The sequence below is a fragment of the Crotalus tigris genome, unplaced genomic scaffold, assembly GCF_016545835.1.
Source record: "Crotalus tigris isolate CLP2741 ecotype Arizona unplaced genomic scaffold, ASM1654583v1 scf7180000018323.1251302, whole genome shotgun sequence".
Lineage (NCBI taxonomy): Eukaryota > Metazoa > Chordata > Lepidosauria > Squamata > Viperidae > Crotalus > Crotalus tigris.
The window spans coordinates 348,566-372,064 of NW_024096943.1; the positions used below are offsets into that span (position 1 = coordinate 348,566).

Here is a 23,499-nt window from a genome sequence, read left to right on the forward strand (position 1 = left end):
TGAACTCGTGAGTCCACCTCAGAGTCTAATCCTAAAGAAGGCAGATTGAAGCCCCCCCCCCAAACTGTAAATCTGGGGAACTCCACTGCCAGCCCAAAAATGAAGTTAAGAAGCTCAAGCACAGGAGTTGCTGTGCAGCAGGGAGACTGGTACAACAGCAGCAATCCCAACTGATCCCTAGAATTCAACTTAATGAACAGGATCTCACAGATCTGGTCACCTGTAGTACAGCACCTCCAAAGGTGGTTAAGAGATTCCCAGATAACAATCACCAGACCCTCCAACCTGGGATCTTGACTGATGCCACACCTGAAACCCAGCTGGGCATAGACCCAGCCAGATCTCAGTGATACATGCCAGATGGTCCACTCATTAATGATTACATCACTGATGAGAGGAGCTTTACTAGGCTAACCTAGCATTCAGAAACAGGAGCTGAAAGCCAGGGCTTCTGAAAATCTGCTGACAGGGTACTGGGGCTGACATTGAGAAGCCAGAATGTGGAACCCATATGAACAATAGTCCTGCATTTCCCAGGAGTGGCCTGCTCTTTGTCTCCCACCATATCTCACCTTGCCTGTCACTATCATTATATTTTGGCCTACCTCTGTCCCCCAAGAACAGCCCTGTCCCCATATTGTCCTTTCTTCAGGTTCTTGGGTTAGAATATAAATAACCAACCACCTTAGTTCCGAAAGCCAGGAACCACCTACTATTTCCACCAACTGTCCCTGGGAGGAGCACCCTGAGACACTTTACCAATTCTCAAGAGTTGTCAGGGCACCTCTCACTCTACTATGTCACATTTGCACACACTAGCATCAACAGGCACCTCTCCTCTGCTGCTACCATCAGCAGTCCCTTCCCTACACACTGTCAATTCCTCCTCCAACTCTCATCAAGAGGATGAATTAACAGACACTCACACACACCAACATGCAGGGCTAGCCCTCACTTGCTGCTTCCACAGGCCAGTAGAGGCTCTCATCCCATCCAATCCACACAAATCCACCTCTGATTCTCAACCAGAGAAAGGAGAAAAAAGGAGATTTTTTTTTTCAAGGGGGCACTCAGTCCAATAGTGGGAAACCCACAGCTCTCAGATGGAAAGTACAGAGACATCACAGCACTGGAATATCTTTTCCAAGGACTTCATGGTTGCTCTACACCAGTGGTTCTCAACCTGTGGGTCGGGACCCCATTTGGGGTCGAACGACCATTTCACGGGGGTCGCCAAACAACGCAGTCCGCCATTTTTTCCCCCTTTTCCTTAGCTGTGCTACTCCCTTTTATTCTATTGGCTTTTGAAAGCCAATAGAATAGACTCTCTTGAATAGAGTCTAATTCTATTGGCTTTCAAAAGCCAATAGGAATTGTCCAGGCTGTCTCTGCCCTGCTGAGCCCGCCAAAAGTCCCATTCTGCAAACGGTGCTGCACCAGTTGAGTAGTCCTCGACTTACGACCGGTTGAGTAGTCCTCAACTTACGACCAGTTGGGGGTCGCGGCATTAAAAAGGTTGAGAACCACTGCTCTACCCAGTGCTAGTCTACAGTGTATTTCTTGACTGCTGGTTCCTTTACTACTGATGGTTGATTCTAAAAGGCAGAAGATATCCACCACTTATCTTCATTGTCAGTTGTCTGGCTGGCTGTTCCACTTGGGGTCATTAGTTTTATCTTCTATATATTTAATTTTGGTCCCACTTTTTCACTGTGCTCCTTGATTTTTATTACTAGAGTTTGTAGATCCTCTGCATTTTGAGGGAGATGGGCACTTAAGAAATAGGAAATATAAAATAAATAAAAATTTCAGCTATCAAGATAGTTCTGCTCACTAAGCCTGAAAAAGGAGGCTGCAGAGCTGGAGGAGAGCAAAACAAAGCAACCAGAATCATTTGGGGACAGGACCAACTCCCTTAAGAAGGGAGGTTATAACATGAAAGATTGTTTTAGTCTGGAAAAAAAAATATATGAGGGAAACATCTCAGAAGTACAGAAGATGTGGACAGAAAAAAGTGTGGGGGTGGGGAGTTTTCACATACAATGTCTTAACTCTGGGTCATTTATTAAAATGAAATTCAGGACCAACAGAAGTAATGCATAATAAAACTATAGAATTCAAGTTTATGGAAATGTTATCTGTAATGGGAGGCTGAACATATCACATTCAAGAGGAATTAGGTTACTGATGATCAAGTTTTGAGAACTATTTATCTCCCTTTAAACCAGTGGTTCTCAACCTTTTTATACGGCGACCCCGGACATAAGCAGGCGGCGCGCATGTGTGGCGGTGCCCCCTGCGCGGTGCGCATGCATGGGGCCGCCCCCATGCGCGGCGTGCATGTGCGGGGCCGCCCCCATGCGCGGCCCCATGCGGCGCGCATGCGCGGCGGCGTCCCCTGCGCCGGCTGACAAAAAATGGCGGGTCACATTGTTTGGCGGCCCCCGTGACATGGTCGATCGACCACAAATGGGGTTGCGACCCACAGGTTGAGAACCGCTGCTTTAAACCATCGTACCACAAACACCATTTACTAGGGAGCAACAGTGGCTAAACTATTGTCTCCTCTTATATTCTTGACATCTTGAATGGCTATGATTGATCATACATGGGCTCTCAGCCTCATCTATATGAACTGAAGGATATTGGAACCCTGCCAGATTAGGCAACCAGCCCAACCCTATTCATGAGAAGGATCAGTTCCCTTTAAATCCTGTTTCTTAGCATCTAAGTTGTAAGATCTGCAATCTTTTCCTCTACCATCTTGAGAACCAGCAGAAACCTCCACTGGAAGAACAGAAACAAAAAGCATCCCTGGAAAAAATCTTTCTGGGAGGTCACTTTCCTGCTGTCTTGATCTCTGAATAACTTGGCCAAAGCTCATCCATTAGAGAGATTACTTCTTCTCTCTTTGTCCCAGCTATAGAGAACATAGAAGACTCCTTTGTTTGTGATAAGCATCATTAATTTCTCTGCTAGAGGTTTTACCAGGGCTAATTTAGTAATATTTTAAGAGCATCGATATCCATTTCTGAAATAACAGAACTACTGAGATGCCAAGAACATTGTCTTCAAAGCCTTACTTCCTGCTGCATGCAGGTTTTGGGATGCCATGGGCTTCTGCCAGGATCCAAACTGAACTTCTCTAACATTAAACTATCTACAGGCTATATAACTCAAGGAAAGGGGAAAAAAATAATTTGGGGAAGGGGGAAAATGAGAGAAATTCATATTTCAGTACTAAACCATTTAACTTCATTTCTTTCCCTCTAACACAGACATGTCAAACACACGGCCTGGGGGGACGGATGCGGCCCGCGAAGTGGTTTCATGTAGCGCGCAAAGCCATCCTGGAAAAAGTAAGGGAACGGCCCCCGCTGCCTTGGCCTGGGCCCAAGCTGGCCGGGGGCCAATGTACAATTTTGGGGTGACCATCTATGCTGAAATGCATTCAGTCTTATCTCCACAAGGCCATCTGGAAACAGCGAGGAACCAGCCCCTGCTGTGTCGGCCCCGCTTTCTGGGTGCATGCTGGGGAGGTGACACCTCGCCAGCTGCGTTTCTTGCCTGTTTTTCTCCCTCCCTCATCTCAAATATTTTCCCACCACTCTGTACTTAGGAAAGAAGGAAGAAAAGAAGGAAAGGAGAGGGAGGGTCTGAGGGAAGTCCTACCTTAGTCCTGCCCCGCTGCCCTTTCACCATCCCCTTGCCCCCTCCTCCTGGCCTAACCTGGGGGTCTCCCATCCTATTGCTAAGGAAGCTTTGGATACAAAGCTGGGTTTCCTCCCATGGAGAGGGAATGGGCCTCCCTCTGACTTTGCCCTTGTACCCATCATGAGCAACCTGGCTAAGGAGAGCAAGCACAGCAGCAGCAGCCTTGAGGAGGAGGTAAGTGCAGCTGGGCACCCCCTTGAATAAGTGGGGCTGGGCTTGGTGCCGCGGGTGCTCAAGGGCCAGGCTGGGCGCTTGACCTCTGCTGCCCAGGGCTCCGGGCAGCCCGCACCACCATCCAGCCCCCCCCCTGCATAGCCTGAGAGGAACAGTGAGGCTCCTCCAGTGGGCCATGCCTTGGCACTTGCCCTGGTCCTACCCCCTTCTGCCAGAGACCCTCAGATCTGTCCCACTCCTGCCCAGGCCCCCACAGGCATCCTTGATGTGAACGATATAGAGCTGGCCACACCCACCCAGTAGGCCACACCTACTCCATCCACACCCACCTGCCCCCCCCCCCGAGGGCAACCGCAATGCTGATGCGGCCCTCAATGAAATTGAGTTTGACACCCCTGCTTTAACAAGAAACAACAAAAATCAAACCTGATGCAGTAGAAAACAAAAGGTGGCAATATTTGCAAATTCAGGCCTGCTGTCTTTCAAGTGTTCTAGCTCTATAGAAAAGCTTTCAGACTTAATCTAGCTGCCTTATGAAAATCCTTCATGATGTACATAGCTTTGCTTCTAAACATTTTGTACCTGTTTGACAAAGTTAGCAGTATAAATGGCTCGATGCAAGCAGCAAAATTATCTGTTAAATCAGGGGTCCCCAACCTCCGATCCATGGACCAGTACCAGGCCGTGGCATGCCAGCAACCGGTCCGCACAAACAAGCAAAGCCCCATCTGCGGGATGCAGGCAGCACACAAAACAATACACTCTCTGGTCCGTGGAAAAATTCTCCATGGAACCACTCCCTGGTGCCCAAAAGATTGGGGACCTCTGTGTTAAATGATACAGACAGTCCTCAACTTACTACTATAATTGAGGCCAGAATCCTTTATGTAATTGTGATGGTCATTAAATGAAGCATGGGTGCACCTCAGACGGCTGGGGAGGTTCTGGAGGCCTTGGACTGCTCCCCACCAGACCCTGAAGGCCTCAGCCACTACAGGGCCCACCATTGTGTGCAAAACTGCTGCAGGCTGAGAGGTCTCAGCTGGCTACAGAGCCCAACAGAGCTTATCCAGCCGATGCAAGGTGCAGCTTTCCTACAGAGGCCAGTTTGTGCAATTCTGCAAGTAGGTACCATTCTCTTGAGGCTTCTCAGGTGTGCTGGGGTGGAGAGCATTTCTGCTTCTGCACTCAGAGAAGGAGCTCAGCTTTGCTTTGTGCACAAAAGGGAACTCCTCTGGTGGGTGCAGAAAAGCAGCTTAAATCATGAAGATTTAAGCTTTATTTATATAATAATATAATAATGAAGTTGGAAGGGACTTTGGAAGTCATCGAGTCCAACCTCCTGCTCAGGCAGGAAACCCTACACCATTTTGGACAAATGGCTGTCCAGTCTCTTCTTAAAAACTTCCAGTGTTGCAGCACTCACCGCTTCTGGAGGCAGGTTGTTCCACTGGTTAATTGTTCTCACTGTCAGGAAGTTTCTCCTTAGTTCTAGGTTGCTTCTCTCCTTGATTAGTTTCCATCCGTTGCTTTCTCTACCGCCCAGAAAGATGTGAGCTCTCCCCTGTACAAGGAAGGGAACTCCTCTGGTGGGGTGTAGAAACGAAGCTTAGATCTTCACTATTTAAGCTTCATTTTTGCACTCTATGGAAGAATGCCAGCTGCCCTCAGCCAACATCTCCTTCAGTCAGCCCCTAGAGACAACAGGGAATCGTCTTGGCAGGAGGCAGCACCTTGCAACCTTCCCTGCTGGTTTCCCCACTGACTTTCTGGGGCAGCTGGCAGAACAGATCACATGATCACAGGGCACTTGGGAACTGATTGCAAGTGTGAACAGGTTTCCAAGCACCTGAAATGTGGTCAGGTGACTTTAACAGGGTGGCAGTGCGATGTTTTATGATGGCTAGAAGTGCTTTAGGGGACATACAGCACTCTTTCCGAGGCAACTGTAACTACAGACAGTTGTTAAAACAGCTGGTCGTAAGTTGAGGACTGCCTGTAAGCACAGGACCATGCCTTACATCTAATCATGAGATCAAATTACTCTAGCTGTCAGTGTCTTCAAAATCTCCTCAAAAGAGATATTTCAGAAGCTCCAAACTCTAATTCATATTGTTTCTATACCAATCAGATAACAGGTGAATGTTTTCCAACAGGTTGTGCCCAGTGGCAAATACCAACAGAGTTCTTTCACAGGTTTTAAATCAACTGCTCACACATATCTAAATTGTGTAATTGTTAACTGTGAGTAACCCCAAACAGTCCTCCCAAATCTAGCAAAACAGATCTAACAAGTGAACTCATAAATGAATCCAAACAATCACTTTAAACTAGTTAACACATTCACAAAGCTTCTGTCAATTCCCTTACCTCACAATGGTATTTAACGAACACACAAGTAATAGCAGAGTTAAAATCTACTAAACAAATACATGAAAGGCAATGACGATACACCTGTCAAACTGATGGCTCCCAAAGGATCTATTTAACAATTCTGAGCTATAATTATGTTCATCAGAGATGATACCTCTCTTCACTGAAATTCAATGAAGCCCAGCTGTTTGATTGCAAATGAGGTGGGCATTGATGCAATACATTTTGAGGTTTTTTTTTATTTTACTTGCTCATTTTAGAAGGTAATAACACTGTCAACAGTATCAATCTTCTTTATCAAGTCAAAGTACATGTCAGTTGTAAATAACTGTATGCAAAGTCCTATGACCTTTACAGCAAATTGCATATTTCAAGGGCAGATGGAGGTTCTGGCAGAAAATGGATTTCCTTACCTTCTGACCATAGTGTTTCATATTTTGGAGAATTATAAAAAAAGATAATAAAAGTGACAAATGCACACATTCCTAACTGGTTTTATCAATCCTGCAGCAGAAAAAGTTGGATGAAACAACCTTTAATCACACCTTTCCTTCTGTCCTTAAGTGACACAGAAGATAGTTCTAATACAAAAATTATCAGATGGGACTCTTGTCTCAGGGGCTATCAACTGACACTTTAATACATTTTAAACAACACTTGAATGTAAGAATTACATCTGGATTTCATATAAAACAAGATTAAAATGTCTCTCTCTATAACCTTATCAGTTGATGGAGGCCATTTGTTACGGCTGCAGCAACAACTTTTCATTTACTTGATATTCTATCTGAAAAAGATAATGTGCAGAAAAAAGTTGGTCTCAGAATTTCTATTTGAAAATGTAGTTCTGGGACTTTGGTTTGTAGAGAAAGGACTTCGTATCTTCTGCACTAGTGATCTCAAGTTACTGGGTTTGCTCAGTTTCAAGAAAATATTGACAAAAATGTCCATCCCGTACTGTTTTTATACTCATGAAATTCAAGAAAATCCAAATTTTATAGCAACTTTACACCAAAGTCAAAGTGCTTCAGTTTCAGGATGCTACAATGAGTCCAGGCATGGATTAAAAAAGATTCCTAACTTCTAGTTATACTCTATCACAATGTATCTGAGGCACATCATGTCCAGGAAGGTTGTACTAGCCCAGGGGTAACCCGGCAACCCAAAACACTTAAAGAGCCACTTGGACCCGTTTCCCACCAAAAACAAAACACTGGGAGACGCAAAACCCTTTTGATATCTAAAATGAAGATAACATTGCATATATCCTTTTTTACCTTTATTATAGGTGTGTGTGTGTTTGTGTGTTTGTGTGTGTATATGTGTGTGTGTGTATGTGTATATATATATATATATATATATATATATATATATATATATATATATGTATGTATGTGTATACATACATACACACACATACACATACACACAGGTAAAGAAAGGATATATGCAGTGTTATCTTCATTTTAGATGTCAAAAGGGTCTCTCTCTCTCTCTCTCTGTCTCTCTCTCCCTCCCTCTGCCCTTGGTCTGCCACTCCTCTTCCCCCACTCTCTTTCTTTCTCTCTCTCTTTCCTCTCTCTCTCTCTCCCTCCCTCTCTCTCTTTCTCCCCCCCCCCCATCTGCTGCTCACCTGGCAAGCTTCAAGCTGTTGTCCAACAAGCTCAGGGGTAGGCAACCTCGTCTCTTTTATGACTCATGGACTTCAACTCCCAGAATTCCTGAGTCAGCCTAGCTGGGCTAACTAGCTCTCTCCTGACCTTCCTGCTTCCTGCAGAGATGCAGCAAAGGGAGGAGCTCCTCCAAGTAAGCTTTTCAGCTCCTTGCACTCTCTTTTACACACACACACACACAGAGAGAGAGAGAGAGAGAGAGAGAGAGAGAGAGAGAGAGAGAGAGAGAGAGAGAGAGAGAGAGAGAAGCAGGGAAGCGCAATTGCCTCTCTCTGTCTCTGTCTGCAAAGGCAGAGGAGGCTGGGAGCCACAGGGGAAGGCTCAAAGAGCCGCATGCAGTTCCAGAGCCGCAGGTTGCCGACCTATGTACTAGCCAGTTATTATCATTCACCTGAACAAAAACTTTAAGCACAGCCATATTACAGCATAGATGACAAATACTCTTTGTCTTTCTCAAGTCTCACCAATACTGTATGTATCAAAATTAACCCAATGCTAGAGAGAGAGAAGAGAATTCAGAAAGCATTTCTGGTACCCCTTCTTTTGGCACATCCCCACATTTTTCCAGGCAATAGTTATCTGACTTCCGTGGGAAAAAGTAAATGGAGTGAAAGTGGTTTGTTAGCTGGCATTTTCATGGTAAAAATGATCCAAAATAAAGAGTGGACAAATGGTTCTTTAGATGCCATTTCCATGTAGTAAAACATGAAGGAATAGGTCCTTTTGTGACAGAAGAACATAAAAAGAAACCATATTCCCCCTTTAGTCTTATACAGAGTTAGGAAGATGAGTTAATGGAGATATGCTAAAGCATTTTTTAAGTCCAGGACATCCCGATAACATTCAGAAATGGCTCAGGTAAACATCTCCCTACTTCACTGAACTGTAAGAAGAGGGAGAAGGGACAACACAATCAGACTGCATGTTTCTGTAATTATAGCTAATCTGTAGGCAGCCCCAAGTCATCTGTTTGTGAGATGTGCAGCTATATTAATTGATTATATAAATATATAAGCAAATACACAAGTCCATCCATTCATCCTTGTTGCCAAGTGTTGTCTACACTAGGGGTTTTCAACCTTGGCAACTTTAAGACTTGTGGACTTCAACTCCCAGAATTCCTGGGAGCTTTGCTGGCTGAGGAATTCTGGGAGTTGAAGTCCACAAGTCTTAAAGTTGCCAACTTGAGAACCCCTGGTCTACACTGATTAGCATATATTTCTAAGATTTTAAAGAAGACTTACCTCTACCTTTCTATATACAAGTGTATACTTTTCTACAGAACCAGGAATTCCTTGCTCTATACTCATTTGCTCTGTACAATATCAATTTTCTTTGGCATACAGTAAAAGGAATACCAAAACCTCCCTTCTGCTTAATTCTGGCAAACTGGGCAATCCTGTTCTCACTGGCAAGTGGAAAGAAAAAATTAGAAGCTATTATTATTAATATCTCTTTCCCCTCCTCCTCTCTTCCTCCTCAAGCCAGTTTGGCCGAGTGGTTAAGGTACCAGGCTAGAAGCTAGGAGAGCGTGAGTTCTAGTTCCACCTTAGCCATGAAAGGCAGCTGGGTGATCCTGGGCCAGTCACTCTCTTTCAGCCTAACTCACCTCACTGGGTTGTTCTTCTGGGGAAAATAGGAAGAGGAAGATGTGTTGAATACCGTAAATGCCGGCGTATAAGGCGACTTCCGCGAGCGCTGAAATTGGCGCCAAAGACGGGAGTCGTCTTATACGCCGAGTCGTCTTATACGCCGGAAATACTGGTAGTTTCCGGCATATAAGACGACGTTCTAGGAATGCGGCCCAGCTATAAAGACGGGGGTCGTCTTATACGTCAGGTCGCCTTGTACGCCGGCATTTACGGTATGTTTGCTGCCTTCATTTATTTGTAAAAATATTAAAGGTGCAGTATAAGTAAGTAAATATAAAAATAAATAAATAAAATCATCATGATCATTTAAATATATGTTTCATCTTTTCTCTAACAACGTAAGGATGCACATTAAGCAATTCCAATTTTATCCCCACAACAACTCTGTGAGGCAGAGTTAGTCATCTTCACTCAAACTAAACTGTAGACGACAGGGTAAATATTTAACATATCAAAAACAGTATCAAGCCAGTACAGGCTGAGCAATAAGCAGGACTGTTACAAACTACTTTGCTTATTCCTAGGTCCAGTAAAATTGGCTAAAGGTCTGGGAAATTTGCTCTTTCAAGAACAACAGTCCTGGATATTTAACTCTGAAAGACTGAACATTTGTAAAGAGTTCAGTCAGGATATCTTTTGCTTGTAGTTTTTTAAAAACAAGATTCTCAGTGAGTCACTTCTGTACATTAATCCAATGAAATAAACTAGAAAGCTGGCCAATTTTAGTTAAGGCATAGTGCTGCTGAATTGTGTCACCATCTCATTCAAGTTGAGCTGGCTTTGATGCACAACACTGAATGAAATGAAACGAATCAGGAAATATACAAGGGAGGTGGGAAGATTGGGATGTACCACCAAAAGAATATTAGGTATGTGAAAAATAGTTTCTTCCCCATCTTTGGTTAGCCAGAAGCTTCAACTGCATAATGGGAAAATTTCCACCAGCTAACACAAATATACTGACTAAGATATTTTTTTTTATCCAATACTCCCTTAGATATCATGCCAGACCAGGCTTGGAAGCAAATACCCCAGAAAACCCCCAAATAAGAAAAGAATATGGTTCTACACGTGTAAGATCACAATGACACTCTCCTGCCTCCCTGGGGCCCTCAACTACCAAAAATCATGGGGAAAACAGTCTCCCAGCGTCTGCTTCTACACTAAAATAGATTTAATACTTTAAAACCATTTTAATCACATTTATGTTGAAACTGAAAATGATTAAGCTGAATACATAAAACATGATTTCACCTCAGTAGATAACCTGGCCTATGGTATCTGATTATCCCACACTAATTTTCACAGCTTTGTTTTACTACAACCCTCCAATGAAATAAATAAGGAAAGTGTGCTGAAAAAAGGCTTATGACTTTAAAAACGCACGTTTTATTTTCAAAATAAAAATACTCATTTTTACAAAGAAAATACAAATAAACCTATGGCTGTACAAAATTAAATGCTAAATGTAGGATCTAGAATAACATAAAGACACTGATTCTGGCAACTAATAGTTCAATCACCAGTGATTTGTGATTTTTTTCCCAAATGGTTGAGCAGTATAGGGTTCCATACTAAAATCTTTAGTTTTGTGACCACTTTTTATTTTATTAAATCAATCTTTTCCCTTCTTATTTGCTAACCCAAATGTTGTCTGTATTTAACAATGTTCTACTTTCCAGGGACTTTAGAACAGGGTTTAGCAGTTTTGATCAGTAGGAAATATTCTCTTTCTCCTGTTAAAGAGCTTTATGAATTGGGGAGAATGGAAGAATGTTACAGAAACTTTGACCTATCTCTTTTCACTTTTAGGTGATAATGTAATCTTCTGCACTTCCATGTTGAACAGCATTGGAGACAGAAATAGTTGGAAATGGAAGGTACCCAAATATTTTAAGATTTCAAAATAATCACGTTTTAAAAATGAATCATGATAAACTACATAAAATCATATAAAATAGATAACAATTCTTCAAGTCTTCATCAGGCCACAAGTGAAGAATTTTAGGATTGAGTGTTTTACGTGCATGCACAGAATCCTGGCTTATTAAGAGCAAGCGAGGGAGTTGGCTAATGCGGTTCAATTACTCCTGCTTCCAGGAGCAAATAAAAAAACAGGTAAAGTCCACTCTATTAAGCCAGAGTAAGAACAAACTCTAGCTTTAGATTTATGAATAGTGCAAAAGATAAATGGTGCAATTCAGACACAATATTAAAAAAAAGTTTATCTAGATCAAAGTTTTTATTATTTATTTTCTCTGGGGACTTTTTTCAAAATGCTGGTCTCTTACAGCTTCAGGAAGGGTTTGGCCACTCACACATCTCCAGAAAAAGTCAAGTCAATTTTTTTAGCCTTTCCAATTTGGGGCCTGATTTTACTTTACACTGATCTTATACTTAAATCTTTAAAAATATAACAAATGCCTCAAATTTCCATTTCTACCATCAATCTGCAGCTACTCAATCCTATGGGTTTTGAGAACTAAAAAACAAGATTGGATGACCTTGCCACAGTTACCCACCCCTGGCAAAATAAAGTAAGTAGGAGCAACTGAGCAGTACAGTGCTACCTTTATCCATTTCTGAGGTGACATGCCAATCAGACCAATATGATTCTCTGCTTATTAAAAGAAGGATATCCCAGAAAAAAATATCTTCCCTCAATATTTTTCTCCCTCAATGATTGTGTGTGTGTTATGTATGTATTCTCCGTCGTCAGTATGAAATGGTACTGTTCAAGAGAAATTTTTTATCACCTCATCTTGTATATGGATATAATAGATCTTAATAACCTAGATTTTGTTAGAAAGATATTTAGAAATATAACCAGTGCAAAACAGTTCATGTTTCTGACCAAAGCTTCAGGTGATCTCCTACTGAAATTATTTTGCATATCTAATTTATCATACTTTATATAGGACACAAAATATTGTGGTAGTTGTGATTCTGGGCAAAGAGTGATGAAGTAATATAGGCTAGATGAGTAAATGGGTACTTTGGCAAGAAGCCAAGCAAAGGAAGCCTTTCACAAATCTTCCCCATTTCAAAATGTATTTCACTATTTTTCCTTTTCTTTTCTTTAATTTTTATTTTAGACCAACAAAACAAAACACAGCAAAACGTTACACACATATACACATAATATATCCTTTTTTGTTAACAGCAATTTGTAACAGTACTCTTCTATTATTTACATTTCCCCCCTCATTCTGCTTTGAAATATTTGTCCTTATTGCCCCATTGTTTCTTACTTATGTTTTCCTTCTTTCATATTCTACTACTTACTAGGAATAATTCATATTATTATTATACATTATTATACACATATCACCTCTATCAACACCTGATTTTAATTTTCCAACATTATTCATTGTAGTAACTCTCGTATTTTTTATAAGACTCGACCGGGATTCCATCTGGGCCTGGTGATCATACAAATATTTTCATATACTGTTTTTGCTCTAATACTATTCCCAACATTAAAATTCACCCCTTTCATCCAAATATATTGATTTAATTTTATTTTTTCTTTGACATATATAATAATTCCTCCTTTTTTGTTTTATACTAATATTGTGTATAATGTTTCTAAATTTTACTTTCTCTAGTTTTCTATAATCCTATTTTATATAAATCTCCTAAAGATACATCACATCTACATCCAATTTCCTTAAATTGTTAAACGTTTAAACTCTTTTTCTTGATATATTTAATCCATTAATGTTTACAGAAAAGAGCTTAATTACGTCTCCCATTTTTTACTTGATCTGTTTTTTTTATGCTTCTTGTCTCTATAAGTCTTCCTTTTGCTTCTCTTTCTAACCTTTCTCTTTCTTGTAACTTCTGTATTTCTCGCTCTCGATCAACTTCCTCTGATAAATCTTCATCATAACTTTTACTCTCCGACTCTTTCCTACTTTCTTGTTCTTCTCCTTGTGAAAAGTATCTCTCATAAAAGTCCTGTGCTTTCTCAAGTGTATCTATCTTGTATTTTTTTCCTGCCAAGTTAAAAGTATGCCTTCAGGTATTAACCAACGAAACATAATTTTATATTTAATTAACTGAATCATTAAAAATTGGTATTCTCATCTCTGATTTCGTATACTACGTGGTATTTGTTTTAATACAATTATTTCTTTACCCTTATATATTATTGATTCGTCTCTTATTTTTTTATATATTTCATCCCTTATTGATCTTCTAGTAAACCTTATATGGACCTCTCTCGCCAATATATGCCTTCGTGCATAATTTGTATATACTCTATATATTTCATCTATGTCTCTTCTTACTTTCAGTAAAATGTATTTCACTATTATAAGGCCTAGAGACATAACAACATAATGATCCTGGAATCAGCCTTCATACCAGAATCAATATGGTCTTGGGCATACACAATTTGTAGAATTTTGGGAGCCTCCCACAGAAACATATAAAACTGAAAACAAAAAGAGTGAAGAATGAGTAGGAGGACCCTTCTGCCACTTGCTATCACCCTATAGTGCAAGAGTCTTCAAACTTAGCCCTTTTATGACTTGTGGACTTCAACTCCCAGAATTCCTCAGTCAGGCACGCTGGCTGAGGAATTCTGGGAGTTGAAGTCCACAAGTCATAAAAGGGCCAAGTTTGAAGACCCCCGCTGTAGTGTATTAGACTCCACAAAAATATTAAAGGACAGAATTGCATGAAATGCTAGATGGCCTGATGCAGAAAGGAGGATTACAGCAAGTTATGTTATCACTTTCCTTTACTTTTACTTGCCATTAATTAGTTCCAGGGCCTCCTCCTTGCTTCGCGTGATTTTATCTTCCCTCCATGATGAGGGTCTCCTAGATTGATTGTGTTTCACCAAGAGGTGTGAGCATCGCACTTTTGTTGGCTCCCCTTGACCATTCTTGCTATTGCCAGTGGGGCGCTCCCATTGGCTGGCATTTGTGATGTGGTTGAAATAATAAACACGCCCTGCAAAATAAAATAGAATGATGTTAGTTCTAAGGCAAATCAGATTATTAAGAGCTTCGTTCTTTCTTAAAATAAATTTCACATGGTCCTCCCTTCCCCTCATGATACTTTAGTTTCAACTTCTCTTTCCAGCATTTAATCCACTCTCACTCTTTTCCATGTTAGCAGGTTGATGTATTACTTCTCCAATGTATGCCACCAAATAATTCAAGAAAAATACCCCCCAACCAGTACCAGGTACAACCTCACTATTATGTTATTTTGTGATTTCACTGAATGCGCAAACTGTATGAAAGAATAACATATTCCAGGTAAGTTTTAATAAATTGTTTTTGTAATATCAAAATGAAACTTTTGGGGAAAAGTAAAAAAAAAAATAGACAGCAGAAATGTTCAATATATATAAAAAGCATTAGATACCACATTGATTTTCCAAGAGAATTCATGGGAAATGGATGTAAGGAACGAGCATATACAAGCTGCTTGGAACAGAATGCCAAGAGTTACATTACAGATTGTCACAAATGTACATATAGTTACATTAATGGCATGGAAATAGATGGCTCGTAAATTATGGCAAAAATGCATATAAGGGAATTATTGCTGTAAGAAATCCAGACAAGAGAGACACTTATATAGAACATAATTTAAAAGAATATAGCTAAGAAGAGGAAAAGAAAATGCAGAGTGATTTTGATAGGAAAAATGGGTTTTAGAAGGGGGCTATACAAGGAGCTTCCAGCAGAGTTCATGTAATTAAAATCGACAAAATGAATTGGAATTAAACTGGCATAAGGCAATGCTGAAATGAGTTTTTCAGAGATTTGTAGAGGAATGTCAGGAATAAGCTGAATAATACAATTGCAATAAATATTATAAATGCAAGAAAAGTCTAAGAAGAAAATTAACAGAATTAGGGATCTTATGAACAGATAGTAATACACGAAAAAGTCCAACTAAAACAAATGCTATTAATATAAATTTTCAAGAAAAATGATAATGAAAAGTCATACATGCTATGAGAATGTTAAAAACAATACAGACTGCAGATGTTTGACAGCAAAAATTTTAAAATAAGAATGTGGATTACTTATAGAGTGGCTGTGGAAAAAACAGCAAGGAAAAAAAAAAGGAAAGGTGAATGCAAAACATTAGGGAGATTAGTTCATTAAATACACTTAGGAAGATGCTCAGCCAAATTCTGATAGGAATGTTATGAAAGATGATACTGAGCAAAATTTGTGAAGTAATCAATTTTATATTAGGCAGAGGACATGGAGACCATATGTCTCCATTTCACCATGTCATGAGAAATGAATGTGAGAAATAAAGTTTCTTATATGTTTGTTGATTAAGAGAAAGTGCTTGAAAGAAAGCTTAATTGATGAATAGTTTTGTGTGAGTATGCAATTAAACATTGGTAGCTAAAGACAGTAAAAGATGGATAGAAAACATACATGATAATAAATGGAATGTTTAACAAACAGTTCAATGCTAAACATGTATACTACATGTATGATGTTCCTTTGACTGCTTTAATGTGTTTAGAATACATCTTGGAGAGACCAAAAGGTTTTGCTTTTGCTGCCCTCTTGTGGTGCCTGCAGGCTGTGGGGGCCTGAATGTAGTACAACAGGCTTCAGCAGAACCCTGATAATTTGAATGGCCTTAGACACATGGAGTCTTAGGATACAGAATTTAACATCTTTAGTTCTGGATAGGGTTGCATTTCCTGAGACAGATCCTCTGCACAATTTGGGAGTCCTCCTAAACTCACGAATCCTGCTCAAAGAGCAGATGGACATTGTGGCTAGGAGAATTGTACAACTTTGAATTGTACACCAGTTGTATATACCCTTTCCAGAATAGAATAGAAAGTAGAGAGTAGAGAGTAGAGAATAGAACAGAAGCTGGAAGGGACCTTGGAGGTCTTCTAGTCCAGCCCCCCGCTCAAGCAGGAGAACCAATACCATCTCAGACAAGTGACTGTCTAGCCTCTACTTAAAAATCTCCATTGATGGAACGCCCACAATTTCTGAGCTTAGTCACTCGTGTCCTGGTCATCTTATGCTTAAGACTACTACAGTGCAATCTACATAGGGCTATCCTTGAACAGCATTTGGAAGCGACAGATGCATGAACTGTGTGGCCCATGCTACACTATAGTTGCACAAATTGCACTGGTTTTTGGTTTGCTTCTGGGTCCAATTCAAAGTTTGGTTATCACCTTTAAAGCACTTTATGGCACAAGTCTACATTAGTTGAGTGACTGTCTCAGCTCAATGGGATTAGCCTGCCCCCCTTGCTCTGGCAGAAGGGACATGCTCTGGATCCTGTAGACCAAGGAATTGCAGCTGGGGGAAGTCCAGGAGAGGAGCCTTTTCTGCTATGATTCCCCCCCTTTGGGATATCATGCCTCTCAAGTTGAAATCTACCCCCATCCTCTTGGCCTTACAAAAGAGCCTAAAAACCTGGATTTGCCAACTGACTTGCAGCCCAGTGAGGGCATCCCATTTTGGAGGTGGCTATTAGACTAGTACAAGATCTCACCTCAACCCCATGTATGCACTGGTTCTTTTTATCCATTTTAACATTAATTTTAATGTTTTAGCTTTTAACGTCTGCTGTTTTAATATTTTATTCTTATTGTTTTTTATGACATTATAAGCTGCCCAGAGGTGCTTGGTAGAAAGATGGACAGGACACAAATTTAATAAAAATAGATTCTTGTGGTGGTATTACTATAGATATGTTGATCAGAAACATGGATATACATATATCTTGTATGCAGATGATGCTAAACCTCTGGCCAAGAACCTAAATGATTTACAATAAACATTAGGCTGTATGACATAATGAGAAGCACAAATATGAAACATAATGTAACAAAGGTCAAGTCTGTTGTGTTTGATAAGAAAATGAAGCTAATAATGGCAAGTTATACATGAAGGGAAAAAGCAGATTAAAAAATGAATTTATATAGCTTGTTTGAATGTTTATTAAAAGACGGGAAAATGAAGCCAATTTAAGTTATAAACAGGCTGGTAAAAAGTACTGAGTAGTGTGTTTCTCTGCTGTAAAAGAATGCTGAAAGAAGCATAAATGGCTGTACTTAAAATATGTTTCTGCACACTTTTTAGAAGGAAATGAGAATTCAGTATGAAAAACATAAAATGCAGATGGAATGGCCTACTGAAGAAGCACAGTAAAGCAAGAAGACATGGGAACAACAACAATTATAGACTGAGTGCAAAAAGATGAGCAAAAAGAAGAACACTGAGGTAACTTGGTCATATTAAAAGAATTAATGAGAAAAAAATATACTGGAAGAGTGAAATTAGTGAAGAAAAAGGAGAAGTGCAAAAAAAATGCGATTGGATGGAGTAGATTAAATCCAGAAAAAGATAAGAGGCGAGAACTTTGAAGAACAAATGCAATTTATAGAGCGGGGTAGGCAACCTTGGCTCTTTTATGACTTGTGGATTTCAACTCCCAGAATTCCTGAGCCAACATGGCTGGCTCAGGAATTCTGGGAGTTGAAGTCCACGAGTCATAAAAGAGTCAAGGTTGCCTACCCCGGTATAGAGCATGTAAGTGGCAAAGTAGAAGCAAGAATGCTTTGTGAGGATAGAATGGTATGAAAAGGTATAGTAAATGGTATTGGTGTAAGCTAGTTTTAGCTATGGTTTCTTTTCTTTTTTGTACTGCATTTATCTTTATTTTCTTATTTATTCAATTTCTATAGCTCAATATCTTTGGCATACTTTTACTCCTTTTTTTCATTCAGTGCAATGTTCCTTATTACAAAAAAGAATAGTATTATGGGTATGTTTCATTGGAAAATCATTACCAGACCAAGACATGATTTGTAAGCAACAACAATCAAATTTCTATTATTGAGATATGGTAAGCTCAGCTGCTGAAGAAGAAATGGCTATATGAATAAATTTTCAATACAATATGCACATCACACAGATAATATGCAAATTTACATGATACATTTTGGCACCAAAAGATTCAACAAGATTACAGGCAATGTTGAACTTTGCAATTCCACCTCCTGAGTCACTAAAGGGATAGGAAGAAAATGGTTTTTCTCTGTAAGACATACACTTTAAAGAAATTGTACCAAACTATCAGGCTGGATAAATCTTAATAACCTAATATTCTTTTTCTCATATTTCTCATACTTTAATCATTATAATTTATAGCATTTACAGAAAATGCTAAAATTGTTTTTCAATTTTATTAAACGATCTGAAAAACAACCTGGTTTAGAATGAAAATCTAAAAATAAGCATATAATATTTAAATCTCTTCACTTTAATCTATCACTGTCTGCCAAAAATAGATAAGCCTAGGTCAGTGGTTCTCAACCTTTTTAATGCCGTGACCCCCAACCAGTCGTAAGTCGAGGACTACTCAACTGGTGCAGCACCGTTTGCAGAATGGGACTTTTGGCGGGCTCAGCAGGGCAGAGACAGCCTGGACAATTCCTATTGGCTTTTGAAAGCCAATAGAATTAGACTCTATTCAAGAGAGTCTATTCTATTGGCTTTCAAAAGCCAATAGAATAAAAGGGAGTAGCACAGCTAAGGAAAAGGGGGAAAAAATGGCGGACTGCGTTGTTTGGCGACCCCCGTGAAATGGTTGTTCGACCCCAAATGGGGTCCCGATCCACAGGTTGAGAACCACTGGCCTAGGTGATTTTTTTTAAATACAGAAAGAAAAATCCACAAATAATTGACTTTCATCAATTATGATTTTATACTATTTTCCATCATGTGAAAATGTTTAACCCACTTTTCAACTATTTTGCTCATAAAATGCAGAAGACAAGCTAATAATGGAGTAATAACTCTCTCATACCAACATTTTGGCAAAGGACAAACCATATTGTATTAAAATGGAAAAGACTGCTAAGCAGTGAGAATGCAGATCTTCAGATTATTAGAATAATATGATGGCAGCTCATCTTCCAGAATATACTGTTAGGCAATAACTATTTTATGTTTGAATTATATTCATTCCAAGGCCAAAGAAATTAACAGGAAAAGAGGCTGCAGAGCATGACATTGCAAAAACTGTTGACTGCTTTTTTAAAACACTGTAGTGAACTCCAGATAATCTTCAATTTACAAATACAAATGGGACCAGAATTTCGGTCCTTAAGCAAAGTGACCATTAAGTGAGTCATCACATGACCACATCCAATTTTATAATCAATTTTACCATAATCATTAAACAAACGGTAAGCACGGTTGTTAAGTGAACCATGTGGTTGTTAAGTGAATTTGACTTCCCCAATTGACCTTGCTTGTCAGAAGCTGGCTGGGAAAGTCAGAAATCACAATCAAGCAACCGCAAGATATCGCTACTGTCATAAATGGGAACGGTTGGCAAACACCCAAATTGTGATTAAATGAGGGTGGTGTGTGTGTGACAATTGTAACTTCAAGGACAGATCATAAGTTACTTTTTCCAAGGCCGATGTAACTTTGAACCGTTGTTAAATGAACAGTCATACATTGAGGACTATCTGTACAGAACTTCACACACCAAAACTTCTTTCTTAGCCCAACTGAGGCTCAGAAAAGTCACAGCATCAATTGTCTAAATGTAAAATGTCCCATGTAGTGCCCTGACATTTGAACCTGGTTGCAAAAATCCATTTCACAACTTTTTAGAAATTTAAAATACCATACAAATAACATGCCCTTCTTTTCTAACTCGTCTTTGAAAACTTCAGTATAGATGCTACACATATATGTGCTTCCTATAAACACTCCCAATGAAATTGATTGAAGTGGTAGTTAATGTTTTTCCTAATCTAAAGCCCACTGCTCTGTTTTTGAGGATCTCATCAACTCCATCCAACTATGACTTTCTCAGCCTTCCCTATTGATACAATCCATTCACGTACTTGTTCACTGTCTTTATATAACTAAACTTCTTGGTATAGATATCGTTTCCCCGAAAGTAAGGCCTGCCCTGAAAATAACCCCTAGCTTGATTTTTGGAGGTAGGCCTAATATAAGTCACACATCTAAAAATGAAGCTAGGGTGGGGGTGGGGGGTTGGAGCTGCCCCACGCGCCCCGCACCCACTCACCTTGCAGCCAGGCCTCTCCTCGCCCGCCCACTTCTTCTGTGGCGTCTTCTGCAGCGAGGCCTGCACTTCTCAGTCACAGGTCTTTCCGGAAGGCCACTGCAGCCAAGAACCGAGCTATGGATTGAATCCATAGCTCGGTACTCGGCTGCATAGGCCTTCCAGAAAGGCCTGACTGCAAAATGCAGGCCGGAATGCAGCTGCAGAATGAAGCTACTCCTTCGGTCAGAAGACGTGGGCTGGCTGGGTGGGGTTGTCGATGCCCGAGTTGAGTATTAAAGATAAGAACTGGTGTCTCTTTTGGAGGCAAAAAACAAAAAAAAATTAAAACCCAGTCTTATTTTCGGGGAAATACGGTATTTCTATTATCTCTCATTTTTTCATTCAATCCACATTCACAGCCGACTCTTAATCGTTTTACTTTTTAATTTCCACTGTTTCATAAACTGATGTGCATTTTGATGGCAACCACCTTTAAAATTTTGTGAACTAGTAAATGTTGTGAATGTATATGCAAAGCTGTATTAAATCTTAACTGGAAAAAGTAACTCATTTAAAATATATATATAGCAAAAATGTCCTTATGAGCAAAGCAGGTTATGGTAATAAGTCATTTGCTAGCAGCAAATGAAAGCTATGGGAAACAAATGTACACAGAATTGGACGCTGACTAACTCTTAACTCTAACCCAAGCAAAAACATTTAAATAAGCAATGGAAGTAAAAAAAATTATGTGCTTTACAGCCTGAACCTAGTCCAACAGCAGAAAGAAACACAGAACTGACTGCAAGTAATAGCAAGGATTCACTTCAACACATACCATGAAAAATATAGTAATAACAAAATGCAATATTTTGATTCCTTAGTCAAAGCTTCTTTCTAATACAAATGGAGAGCACAAACTTAACTGCTTAAAAAGATCAACAAAGCAAAATTATTTTTGGATATGTGAAAAATTTAAGAGCAGGGCAATATTATCTACATTTGCCAAATGTATTTTTTGCACTGTCAATCTGCCTGAAAAAGAGGATAGTTTACAGAAAGACATTATAATTTATAAATTTGAAATTCCTTATTTCAGTTAATTTTGAAAAAGCAGTAACCGTACATACAGGCAAGAGCAATCTTTTATAATGTGCAAAAAAAATATTTATTTTTAACTCTGAACATGTCTTAGTTCCTCACGTCCTTTGTTCAACTATCTATTGCCAGTGGTGGCAAAGAGCCTGTATCTGCTATTTTACTGATTAATATCCTCTCCAAGTCTCCATATAAAATCATGGTATGATGGAGCACACATGTAATGTGGAATGAAGAACGCCATTTTGCTCCAATAATTTTGCATCTTATTATCTCCCTAAAAGAATCTTATAGATTGTAAGTTATATCCCAGGATCACTCTAGTTTTAACCAAGTTCTAAAAACCTTGACTTTATCATGATGTCACAAGATAAATACAAATACACCTCAGACTGAAGGGGAAGAGAGTTGACACAATTCTGGACCATTTTTATTTCTTTAGGTATCACTATTTTCCAACTGTTAATCAAAAAAATAAATAAATAAAAACACAAGTAAAATGAACTTAAATATGGAATCCATCCTGAATACTTTATAAGGGAGTACATTCTTAGTTTCTTCTCCTTTAAACCTTGAGAAGAACATCGGAAACAACTTCTCAATGATTTTGCCTTCTTCTAATGAACAATTTTATCCTACCTACACAACATTGTGTTTTTGAAGGCAGCACGGCACACCCATGATTTTTCAGAAGCTGCAATGAGTTCCAACAAGGTACTGAGGAATTATCAGCTTTGTTTTCTTCCCACATTTACAATTATAAAAAGAATCTAATCCATGAAGGAATTAATACATTTTGGACAAGTTCTTATGCACATATTTAGGGACATTTATAAGGGTACCTCATTGTGGAAGCTGAAGAAAGTCCAAAGACAAGAAACCAAAATATGCAAATGTACCTGCATAGTTCTGGCAAAGATATGGAACTCAAGAAAACAAAAGCTAAACCATTAGTGCTACAAACCTAAGAACAAGGCTCAGTGTGCACCATTTAGTTTTTAAAAGTATTTTTCCCCTCCAAAAGAAAAACAGGTTAGAAGCTACCAAAGGTGTGGGGACTATGCTATGTTTTCAGCAAGGTAACGTATGCATGATTATCATCATCAGTCAGAAAAGGTTAGATCAGTAGTGGCGAACCTATGGCACGGGTGCCAGAGGCTGCACTCAGAGCCCCCTCTGTGGGCACACACGCCGTTGCCCCAGTCCTAGGCCTTCAGCTGGGTTTTATAAAACCTTTTTGTTTTAGGCCTCCGCCGCCATGTGCAAAAAAAAAAAGGTTCAATCAATCAATTTCAACTTCTCGCAGGAAAAAAAAAGATCTTGCAAAGTTAGAATTGATTGATTGAACTTTTTAGTCCCACCCAGTCTGCTGTTACCACCCAGCCACGCCCACCCAATGGGCCACACCCACCCAGCACCCGACGATGCATAAGTGGGTTTTGGGTTGCAGTTTGGGCACTCGGTCTCCAAAAGGTTCGCCATCACTGGGTTAGATAGTGCACCCAATAAATTGAAGGAACTGATCAGCAATCTGCTATTTTTCAGCTGAGATCTAGAAAAATTTCTAAGAACAGTGAGAAAAAATGATCAGTAATATCAAACTGAATAATCAAACACACAGCCCAGTTTGTGACTGGTGTCTGATTACAGTATGGCTTACTTTATCTAATGCAAAGACTGATTATTGCAAACTGTAGGGGTCTAAATAACATGGAGATATTGTAACAATCTGAAATCTAAGTTACATAATTGAAGCTTAATCT

The 23,499-nt window shown here is 39.6% G+C and overlaps 1 protein-coding gene across 2 annotated transcripts in view; it reads right to left on the reverse strand.

The window, feature by feature from the left end:
- Window positions 1-23,499, reverse strand: part of PIN1 (peptidylprolyl cis/trans isomerase, NIMA-interacting 1) — a 51,200-nt gene that overhangs the window by 23,003 nt on the left and 4,698 nt on the right. For both annotated transcript variants that reach the window (XM_039350346.1, XM_039350347.1), the window contains exon 2: window positions 14,348-14,548. In XM_039350346.1, coding sequence (XP_039206280.1) covers window positions 14,348-14,548 — 201 coding nt within the window. The remainder of the gene's footprint in view (window positions 1-14,347; window positions 14,549-23,499) is intronic.